The 12,205-nt window shown below is 42.0% G+C and overlaps 1 protein-coding gene across 2 annotated transcripts in view; it reads right to left on the bottom strand.

Annotated features, from left to right (window-relative positions):
• Positions 1–6,612: 6,612 nt before the first annotated feature.
• The window catches only part of ipo8 (importin 8), a 52,958-nt gene continuing 47,365 nt past the window's right edge, over positions 6,613–12,205 (bottom strand). For both annotated transcript variants that reach the window (XM_078281625.1, XM_078281626.1), the window contains exons 23-25: positions 11,570–11,791; positions 8,493–8,622; positions 6,613–7,416 (exon numbers count right to left, since the gene is read on the bottom strand). In XM_078281625.1, the coding sequence (XP_078137751.1) occupies position 7,416; positions 8,493–8,622; positions 11,570–11,791 (353 nt within the window). In that variant the 3' untranslated portion in view covers positions 6,613–7,415. The remainder of the gene's footprint in view (positions 7,417–8,492; positions 8,623–11,569; positions 11,792–12,205) is intronic.

Below are 12,205 nucleotides of genomic sequence, written 5' to 3'. Positions count from 1 at the left end.
TTCGCTTTCCGGGGAAAACAAAATACTTTCACACAGGATAAGGGTGTTCGTTCCTCGGGAGTGTTTTAATCCAAACCACGATCTTTTTCCTAAACTTAACTAGTGGTTTTGGTGCTCACTTTTTGTGGGCTAAACTCAACTGTAATGTCCGCTGATACGAGCGACAGCTCAGGGAGCTCTGTAGCCGGCGTCACGTGACCAGCTGGCGGTCACCTAATTTTGTAGGATATCATATGAATTGGTGTCCATAAATATTCATACGATATCATACGAACCAGTTCATGATTGGTCATATGCACAACAACTTCAGTGAATTAGATGTTGGCAATGGAGTTCTTTGTTCTCAGCCTCCCTCCAACAATGCTCATACATCATATGTATGAAAAAGGAAATCACGTAAGTAAAAATGACCAACCAACCCATAAAGATAAACTGTTGCAGAAGTTAAAATTTAGTAATAATATAGACTATACATACAATAGAATACAATTATATTAAACATAGTACTGCGGTAGCCTGGTGTACAGTATTGATAGAATGAAAAAACTGTAGGCCTAATGTATACAGCTTGTGCAGTAATGTAGTAAATGTATTTCAGTAATGAGAACAGGTTATGGGCAGTTAAGAACAGGTAATGCATATATATTGTTACAAACAGCTAAAGGTAACCTGGACTTGTTAAACAACAACACTTAAGGTTAACACTAACCCCCGTCTCAATGTGGTTTATATTGGTTTGTTTAAAGAATCTGTGTTTGCTAAAGACAAAGAGCGATGGGCCGACGATATATGGACTAAGCCAAAATTGCGTATTTTTGTGATGATAAAACCTAAATATGGCACAGAGAATTATGTTGTATATCATTTGTCTAACAGCTAAAGATCTCTATGTACTCCTTTGACATCTGGTGTTTTACCTTTGACTACTGAAACAGGCAGTGGTTAAATTGGGCCGGGGCTCTCCGGGGCTCAGCCCCGGCACATAAGCCTGCTCCTTTGGGTCCAGATGTGCCTGCTTGCAGTCAGTTGCCTACTGGAAATATGTCACATACAATTTGATGAAAGTGATGCTTTTGAAAACATGATATTTCTGACAATAAATGAAAGATTTTTGAAATGGCATGTCTATTTTGTCTCAACGGAGATGAGATGAGAACAATCGGAACAATACAATACAATACAATGTGTAATCAAGTGATGACTGGTTAACAGTAATGTAAATACCTGTTGGTACTACAACAATGCAAAGTATAGGCTCTTAACCTTGCAGTTTTGCACATATCATGTAAGACTCGATTTCTCCATTTCTTTGCACAAAACTCTCTAGAAAGTGCCATTTAATGGTTTATTTTTCAAAAAAACATTGCGGGGGGGGCATACCACCGGACCCCCCTAGGGAGAGCCCCCCACATAACAAATCCCAATTTAACCCCTGGAAACAGGGCGATATGTTAATGTAGATTATGACCATATTCTGGATATTATTTAACATGATATACAGAGAACTCAGGTTTTTCATATCTCCGTACACGCTCACTGACAGCTGTCTGCTCTGAGTGCATCCACCTCTCTCTTGTCTACAACAAACTCATAATTATCCATGCCTTGTTGTAAATTCAGCAAACGTAATACGTTAAGTTATTTCAGAGTGTTCGCTGCTGAGATGCTGCACAACACGCCGTTATCACTGACAGTATGGGAGATTTGTAATCGTCGTCACATATATATTTATAGTTCAAATACACACTTTGGAATCAAATACCCAGTCCTAATTCACTGAATTCCAATATTACAGTGCAGCACTGCCTCAAGAGGGTCTTTCACTTCTAATGGCAAGGTACAGTACAGTACCACTAATCTTTGTAAATTTAGTGGCATCCTCATGGGGTGTAATAAATGCCCTCTGCTCCATTGATATTCCTCTGTCACAGTTAAATGGGACTCAAGGATGGATCAAACTTTCAAGGACTCCACATATCACCCAGACCAACGTGTTTAGAGCGGCTGGCAGTGGAGCTGCAAATCAACCCAACCCTGGTCTATATGACCTTTCACTTCGGAGATTGCTCCGTTGCTGCTGGAAATTCTGCCAGATGTCACTCTTCTCGCTGATGTGCGTCCCCTTCCTCTTTCTTTGTGTTGGCGTTCTAACCTCTGGTGGATTTGTGAGGACTATGGTTAACTGCTCCTCAGATCTCTGCAGGGTAAATCCAGACAGCTAGCTAGACTATCTGTCCAATCGGAGTTTTCTGTTGCACCACTAAAACTACTTTTGAACGTACACATGTTCCACCAAAACAAGTTCCTTCCTGAGACTATTTAGCAGAGGCACCGTGGCTCCGTGCGGAGCTTAGCTCCGCCCAAGAAGATTGTGATTGGTTTAAAGAAATGCCAATAAACCAGAGCACGTTTCTCTGTGTCTCGCTGTGGAGGAAGGTCTGGTGATGCAAGACTAACCCAACCCCTACAGTGGTGATTTTTCACTGCTCTTTACTTTCCCCTCTGCAAATCTCTTCTTGATAACAGCTCCTGTGTTTCTCCCTCCAGTTGTCTTCTCCTGGCGTGGAAATGCTTGTTACTGCTGCAGCAGCATCCTCGGTTGGCCTAGATACGTCAGCCAAAAAACATCTTCCACCAGCCGCACTGTCATTCGCATGCAGGACAAATTATTTTTAAGAGAGTGAGAGAGAGAGATGGGGAGGCAGAGATGGATTCTATACATTAATAGAACACTTATTTGTACGGTTGTACTCTCTAAACGACTGAACAGTTTGTAGTGTTTTCTGTTATTAATTAACATATAAATTCTTGAGTTAAAGGGTAACTACCATTTTTTTCAACCTGGACTCTATTTTCCTGTTTTTGTGTCTAAGTGACTGATGGGAACAACAATCTTTGACATTGGTCCAGTATTGCAGTCAGCAGTGGAGAAACAAGCTACAATGTTAGTTAATAGATTAAAATTAATTGTTTTGCCGCTGACAGACTCAGATTAATATTCTAAGTGTCTGATAACATTATAGAAAGGATTTCTAAGGAGGGCAACCTTTCTGTTAAAGAGTAAGATCCTTTTTTTAAACATAAAAACATACGCAAAATTGTATTTGCTAAACCCACCAAACTCCATGTAAATAAACAGTCATTTAAGCATCGTAAAATACACTTAATTCAAAGTCGACAGAAGCAAAACTATGAAAAAATAAAATTGGTTGTCTTTCCACTGTTCCAACCATCAGAACTCTAGTTTTGGTTGAAATAAACACAGTTTACTGATTTACATGTGAAAATATGTTGGCTCTATACATGCTAAAAGTATTGCTTTATTAAATGGAGTCTGGTGGGTTTAGCGTTAGCGACTTCAGAGGTCTTAAAGTGGATTTCCACTGGTTGCAGAACGTCTGTGGACCGGCTCCGCTGCGGATCGGCTGCGTGCTCCGCCGTCCGTCAATACCCACCAGGTCCGGATTTGTTGCGGCACAGCTGCGGCCGTGACTGACAGCTGAAGTCACGTGGACCCGTTAGATCTCACGAATTCACGTAGAATAGAACCACAAAACCAACACCAGTTTGTTTCCATCCAGAGGAGTAGAGGGGACACAACTCTGTGCTGTGTTTTCAAGGTGTAGTGCAGGGAGATATGATCCGCCGATATTCTGTGCTCGACTTCCTGTCCCGCACTATCTGCCGTGTGCTGAACTGCTGCGGAGCTCTCCTGTGTGCGATATTACGAATCCCACTATGGCCACGCCAAGACCTGCCCTTAAATAGCATTCACACACTACTATTGGCCAGGCGTCCATGCTTACATGTACAGGTCCTATCCCCTGACCAATCCCCTAACCCTGACCTTGAGGTCAAATGCCTAACCCCAACCAATCGAGCGGCTTCGTAGGGCGGGTCTTGGCGTGGCCATAATGGGATTCGTAATTTTGCCTCCGGCAAAAATAGAAGCTCTGCGTATCTGCTCCGGAGGACTGCGGACCGCCGGAGCTGGGACAGAGTAGGGACGCAGACGTTACGTTGTAGCTTGTTTCTCTGCTGCCGACTGCAGTGATCTCTCTTAATACTGGACCAATGTCAAAGACTGTTGTTCCCATCAGTCACTGAGACACAAACACATAGGAACATAGGGTTGAAAAAAACAGTAGTTACCCTTTTTTTTTTTTAAGATTATTTTTTTGGGGCATTTTAGGCCTTTATTTCCACAGGACAGATGAAGACATGAAAGAGGGGAGAGAGGGGGGGAATGACATGCAGCAAAGGGCTGCAGGTCGAAGTCGAACCTGGACCCACTGCGTCGAGGAGGAAACCTCTATATATGGGCGCCCGCTCTACCAACTGAGCTAACCAGGCCACCAGTAGTTACCCTTTAAGGCCCAAATTGTTTTGGGAGGTCAGAGTGAGATTGACCTATGACCACCAAAATCTAATCAGTTCATCCTTAAATCCAAGTGGACATCTATGCCAAATTTGAAAAAGTTCCCTCAAGATATTCCTGAGATATCGCATTCACAACAATGGAATGGACTATATATAAAGATGGACGTCTCATCTCCACTTCCTCCCACTTTACAAAAATAAAGAAAAGAAAAATCCCGGATACGGGCGCCGTCATCTTGTGCAGGTGGCGTCATTTTGAGCCAGTGTCTGCGTAGTAATGATTGGAGTTGGAGCCAGGGTAACGAAGTCACGCCCATATACCCGCTGGACTAAATCGCCTGTCAATCATGACGTGACATGCTTTTTATAGCATCAAACAACTAATTAAAACCAAACATATGACACAAATGTACACTTGAAAATACATCAGTGTGATAAGAACTACTTAAAATGACAGAAACCGTCTTGGGGGAGAATGTATTTGGGATTTTCTGTTTGAGAGTAATACAGTACAGGAATTAGGAAAGATTCTCTCACTGAAAGTTACCAAAGATCTACTGTAGTCCTCTTTATACTAAGCTTGCCTTCCAAAACATTGTCCCTGAGTAAATCTGACTATGTGACAAACCCCTACTCCTGGCTAGGAGATGTATTTTAAAAGGTTAAAAAACAATAGACCAATACAAAAGTAATCCCTCTCAATCATCACTAATGACTCAAGAGAAATGTGTGGTGGTGTGTATATCTGCAGAAACCCTGCCCTCTGCCTGGACTCTCTTTTCTAATTTTCTGTGCGCGGGACGTTTCTGGGCGTCAGCAACGAGCCTTTGGGCTCCACATGGGCGTGTTACCCCCAGCTAATAACAGCGGGCAGGATTTGCAGCCCGTTCTTTTCTGTTTCTTAATGTACGAGGGAAGGGGGGGATAATGGTTTGTTTGAGAAAACATGGTCAGCCTTCTTAACTTACCTACCCCCTTCCATTCCATTGTTTCCTGGACAGGGGCTACGTGGTAGGTTTGGGTGTGAGGTAAAGGAATAGACTCAGTGCGTTTACATGCCCAGCAGTAATGGGGTATGGTCTTAGTGAATAACCAGGTTATGCCAGTTCTCCCCGTTTACATGATCGGGGCAGAATGGGGAAGAATGACGGAGTAACTCTACCTCCAGTACAGTAGGTTGTGCTTTGCCAATGCACAACTGTTTTTTTTTTTTTTTTTTATCCGGCTGACCTTTGTCAAAATTACACCAACGGACCACTAAATTAGTAAAATGTACCAACTTAATGTTTTAATTTACACACTCTTGTCACAGCGTAGGAAAGCACAGTGCTCTTGCCAGACGACTGACAGCTTGTTTGGCTCATTATATCTGTAAAGAAGTGTCACACACTGTCGGGTGGAATAAGAAAACTAACTTCATTAGCTAACATTAACCAGTGGCCTCAGTGGGGGCTGCTCTGTCCCTCCAGCGTTAACAGCCCCGGAGATGGACAATCTGTTTAGCCGATGTCCGCTGAGAGTCACGTAAAACAGATGGACCGTAGGCTCTTTGTTGCCGTTGGCCCGCTGATTCGGGCAACGCCGTTTTGTTGCATGGTATCTTAGCAAAGACTACAATTCACAGCGCTGACGGATTATTTTTGGTTCAAAAACCACTTCAGCGGAGTGGGGAGGGGCAGTGGGGCATGCGCAGATGCTTAACCCGACCACACTCCGGTTGAGGTGTATACATGCAGGAATACCCCGGTCAGTGTTTTCATGGCATTTAAGAAATCGGGGTAATGCCTTAACCCGAATATAATCGTTTTTTTTTAAACTGCATGTTAACGCACGGAGTGGCAGGATTTGGGGATTTAGCCAAAATCGTGAGCCGACAGTCATGGGCTATGCAAGGTTATTTTAGCATACATGGTGTTTTTTATTTTTTAATCTCTGAGTGTGAAGGGCACGGTGTTGTTTAATTCCAAATGTAATGGTAAAAATCAACATTATAAAAAGAAAAACAAGACTCAAGAGTTTACAGCCACACTAGTTGCTCTGTGAGACTGTACTTAGGCACAGTGCTCCTTGGAGCTAAATGCTAACATTCCCATGCTAACATTCTCACAATTGAATGCTAATGTTCGGTAAGTACATCTGTTAACATTTGCCAGTAAGCATTAACACAGAGAAAAGACGTTTAGTTAAAGGTAGGAAGGAAGGAGTAAAGGAGGTTGGAGAACAACTCAGAAAAATGTTACATGAACTTTTATGATTTTTTTTTTTTTTTTAAATTAGTTCTGAAAACCCTTACAAAAACAAAACCCAGGGACAAAGAGAAAGACAAATAACTGCTTCTCCCGAAAACCCTCTCCCATTTCACATTTCATGTGTGACGTCATAGCTGGAGGCCACAAGTCTTTGACCTTTTCGTCCATCCGCAGTCTGTACACAAGGCACCCAGACAGAAACCGGGCTCTTCCTGCTCCCCGTCGGCCCTCACTTCATAAGATGATAAAAAGTGTTCAAACTACAGAGAGACTAGGACAAACGCACATTCTGTGGTTTTATTTCTTACAGTTCCTCAATATCACTCTCACTCTCTCACACACACACACACACACACACACACACACACACAGAGCACTGTACAAGAACTTAAACTACTTTTGCTGGTCAAGGACATTTATAATGCAGAGCCTTATCTGGAGTACACATACGTGCACACACACACACACACACACACACACACACACAGAGACACACACAGACACAGACACACACACACACGTCCTGGTCATAGGAATATTCCAGTAGGGGCTCTTTACAGTGCACCAGGTCCAAACTGATATAATGGCGACTCAGCCCCTGCTCCTCCATCCATTTCTGATGGCACCCTGGGACCTGGTTTGGGTTGGATCCAATAAATCTGACATGGTCTGATCTGGACTGATTTCATCCAGATTAGACTGAAATCCACTTCAGGTCAGGTCAGCTCCTTTCTTCTTTGCCCCCCCCCTCCTCTGATTCTGCGGTCTGTCTTGTCTCCTCGGCACTCTGAAAACCCAAGATTCAGTTTCACTCAAGACTAAACAATACAGGATGTGTTTAAAAGCCAAGTCATTCTAGATGTCTGCTACACAACCCCAGAAGAGGAGGAGGTTTGGAACATTTTAAACGGGGGAAAAAGTCTGATCCCACCAAAGTTTTGCAAGATCTTACAAGACCTCCCAAGATTGACTTCAGAATAAAAGCCCTAAGCAATTGTTTTTAGAATTTTCGTAATTCTGTCATTTTTTATTTAATGGGTATAAATCATACCTACTAAGTGAGAATACAAGTTGGTGTCAGAAAAGTAATGTATATACATGTGTCATTTTTAGCTGTAAATTCTAATGGACTGCCAATATAACTACATATTAAAATGTAAGGGTACTTAATACAGTAAAAGTACAGTACAATTATAATTTGTGCACACTGTCACATGTCACTGTGCTTAATATTCAATTAATGGAATAGGTCAATATTTTGGGGAAGAAGTCCTATTTGTTTGAGAGTGATCTTGGAAAACTATTCCTTTAATATTATATGTTTGTAATTTTCTTTACGTGATATTTTGAATAGTTTTTTGCTGTGACTGTGACATTTTCCCCAACCCCCTTCCACTGTTAATGTCTGTTAATGCCCAACTCAAGGTTCAGAACGGCAGTCAACAAACCAATAGGTGACGTCATGGGTGCTTCTTCCATTATTTTTACAGTCTAAGCTTAAAACTCATCATTTTTGCCATAACTTTCAATTCATTGCTAATTCTGTCATTATTCGGCTGCCGGGTCGGTCTCAGTCTCGTGTGGCTCAGGTTTTATCTGTTTGGAGAAACCTGGAAGTTGCTTCACATCCTCCTGGATGCATTTTTTTATTTATACTAACAATATATCTATAGTTTTATCATCCTGATTGTTTATACTGTAATTTTATAATGTTGGTATGAGTAAGCCCCCTGAGAAAAATTTGTGATATTGGGTTTAAATAAAACTGACCTGACTTCTCTCTCTCTCTCTCTCTCTCCCCCTATCTGTATTCTACAGTGTGTGTATGTGTGAGAGTGTGTGTGTGTGTGTGTTGCCTCTCACCACTGGCCCTTGGCAGCAGTGCTCCTCCTCTGCTGTGAGATGCTGTAGATCTCCTGCAGCTGTTTCTTCTGTTCGTCGCTGAGCGGAGCTGTCAAACACTGGTACCAGGCTGCATCAGTGTTCTGGACCCCTAAAACACACAGAGAGAGAGAGAGAGAGAGAGAGAGAGAGAGAGAGAGAGAGAGAGAGAGAGACACACACAGTAAGGTTATAATGTGAGCGTTTTCATGCAGCTACAGTCAACATGAAAAGATTATTGGATTAACTGATAACAAAAAAATTAACAATTCTGATAATATCAAATGATTTATCAAGCACAAATGCTAGTTCCGGCTTCTTCAATGTGAGGATTTGCTGCTTTTCTTCGTTTTATAAAAGGATACACAGCCCCATACCAGGTAGAGGAAGGTAGTGATGTCCAAATGAAGCTCCATGAAGCATTTTCTTAATATTCTGAGCCCACTAGATGGCACTCTGTTCAACTAAGGGTTGAAAGCCCACTGAATTGTATTCCCTGAGCTTTTTTCTTTAAATCTAGTGGGATCAACAAATACAACTAATGGTTCATGAAGCTTTATTTGGATATCACTAGAGAAAAGGATTCTTAAATTAGGAGTTATACTGTGTTGACATACATAGTATTCAGGGCACAGGGAACGTAAAAACAAATCGCTATTTATACCACTAAAAAGGCTCAAAATATCACCACACTTCAACGGCAGCATAATGAGGGTCCCTAAATGTTAACCGAAGCATTGAGAACTTTGTAAGTGTACAGACAGTTTATTGAACGAAGAGCTGCGGTTGCTCCATGAAAGGGATACGAGAGCTGTCAATGCCGCAACACAGCCTCGTACTTCAGGAAACTGGTGGTGTACCTGCGGACATTGTGAAGCTATGGCCACCCAATAGGAGTGTCTGTGTTGCAAGGAGTGGGACCTGTTGCGTTGCGATACCCAAGAGACGCAGTGTTTTGTACAGTCTGAAGATTTCCCCTCTCTGATAAACAGGGCTGTACTTGAAACTTTTTCGGCGACCCAGACCGGAGAGACCAGATGGACAGTTATCCACTGAGTAAGTACACTAGACAAGTTATGCAGAGTGCGATGATTTCAGATATATTGAGCAAATTGCTTTTGATTTTAGTTTGCATCGCCAGCTGTAAGTCATGACTGGTTTTCAAGACGGCGGCGGCATGTAAACATGAACGTGAGTGTCTTTATAATCTATCTTTTCAATAAACTGTCTGTACACTTACAAAGTTCTCAATGCTTCGGTTAACATTTAGGGACCCTCATTATGCTGCCGTTGAAGTGTGGTGATATTTTGAGCCTTTTTAGTGGTATAAATAGCGATTTGTTTTTACTTTCCCTGTGCCCCGAATACTAGCGTTGTAAGCTAATCGGCGGTCCGCACTAGCGTCGTTCAAGCTAAAAACTCATTCGATTAGCATAAAAACATGTCCCAGAGAGCGACAGAGTGGGTACAGAGGGGTTACTGTTAATAACCCCTTGGTTTGTTTTGCTCCGGAATTGTCCTTCAAGGTTGACACCAGCCACCCTCCTGATGAAACTCATTTTAGCCGCTTGTACCCTGGATCTTGTTCTTTCAGTCATAGTCTATATCCTTGACGTTCCACTTCTGTGATTACTCTGGTGCTGCAGGAAATTCCGCCGTTTCCTTCCACTTTCTTTACATTACATTACATGTCATTTAGCTGACTGATCCAAAGTGACTTACAGTTGATATATATGTCAGAGGCCGCATGCCTCTGGAGCAACTAGGGGTTAAGTGTCTTGCTCAGGGATACATTGGTTGATGTATCGCAGTGAGAATTGAACTCCCACACCAAAGGCATGATTCATATCCACTGCACCATCACCACCCGACTTTCTTTGTATTGGAATTTTAAACTCTGGTGGATTTGTGAGGACTATGGTTAACTGCTCCTCAGATCTCTGCAGGGTAAATCCAGACAGCTAGCTAGACTATCTGTCCAATCGGAGTTTTCTGTTGCACGACTAAAACTACTTTTGAATGTACACACGTTCCACCAAAACAAGTTCCTTCCCAAGGCTATTTTGCAGAGGCACCGTGGCTCCGTCCGGAGCTTAGCGCCGCCCAAGAGGATTATGATTGCTTTAAAGAAATACCAATAAACCAGAGCACGGTTTTCTCCCATCCCAGAATGCTATGTGGACCAGCCAGACCCTCCTCCGCTCAGCAGCATGTGGATGGTCTGGCAAAGCGAGACTATTTCGGTCATGACCCAGCCTTCATGACCATAGATGAGGGTAGGAATGAGAGAGATTAAAATAAAATAAAAATGTATAAAGTCATCCGTTCTAATTTTATCTCATCAATTAATAATTTGACAATCAACGTTTTTGAAGAAATAAAACCCTTCATGTTAAGTTGTTAAGTGTTAAATTAACTGTCGACATATCAGAATTCTGCTGCCTCTGCAGTTGCTGGGAAGAAGAGGTTATGCTTTCAGCTCTGTGATTGGTGGTCCAGCTATACATTTACACAGGGCAGAGTAATCATTTCCACTGAGAGACTAATGTTGTGGGATTTATTCTTGTGTACTTTCTCTCAGCATTATATTATTTTTTTTTTAGTTTTTTCTCTATTTCTAAGAAAGCCACACATATTTTAGTTGAGCCTTCTTGTGTCTGGGTGTGGAGGGAAATGAAAATCTGTAACTGGGAGCTTGGAAAAAGGTTGTACTTCTTTTATTTACAGTGCAGATGTTATATTTCAAAAGTTGCCTGACCAAATAAGTAAATAAGACTGACCAAACATTCAATGCCAACTTTTGATACTCAAAAAAGTCTCAAAAGATTTAGTTAAAATCTAAAGTAAATGCATCAGAAAATGCATCAGAAAATATGAATTGTGTGTCAATTGTTGATAAATATAACTACTTATATAGATACACAAGTGGATGCCAAGCTTTAGAGTTGTGAACAGCTCTGGCAAAAATAAACCATTATCTAATAGAACATAGATAAGAAAAGAACAAAAAATGAATAATTTAAGCTGACACCTGGTTGGATATTGGAACGATGACTTACGGAGCAGGGCAGAGGTGAAGAAGCGATACTCGTCCTCTCCGTTGTCGTAGTCCAAAGGCGTGCTGTATTCCTCCAGGGGGGTTCCCTCAAAGCCGTCGTCATCCCAGTAGTCATCTTCGTCTTCATCGTCATCCTCGCTGGCCTGGCCCGTCGCCATGCTGGACTGCTGCTGCATGTCGTTATGGTTCTCGTTCACCTCATCCTCATCGCTGGGAATCTCCTCTGCCCATACACAGAGTAATACAGCCGTCAGGATCAAAGCCTTAATAATGTATTAATAATTGTATTGCGTTACTGCCATACTACTTAGACATCACATTGCACAAACTGTTTATTGACTCTATATAAGATAAGATAAAACTTTATTGTCTGTTCACACAGAAAATGTTCTTGCGTCGTCTGCTCCAACAGTCAACAGGTAACATTAAAAAACACACAAACATAAAAAACAAGCATCTGTATGTTCACCTAACGTCTGACACACCTTCAGTCACACACACACACACACACACACACACACACGCGCTGCAGTCGGCAGTGGCGAAACAAGCTACAATGTTAGTTAATAGGACAATTGTCCAGCTTGTATTTACCTTCATAAATGTGCTCGTTTTGCCGCTGACAGACTCAGATAAT

The sequence above is a fragment of the Sander vitreus genome, chromosome 23 (assembly GCF_031162955.1).
Source record: "Sander vitreus isolate 19-12246 chromosome 23, sanVit1, whole genome shotgun sequence".
In the NCBI taxonomy this organism is placed as follows: Eukaryota; Metazoa; Chordata; class Actinopteri; order Perciformes; family Percidae; genus Sander; species Sander vitreus.
This window is presented reverse-complemented; position numbering and strand designations above follow the sequence as displayed.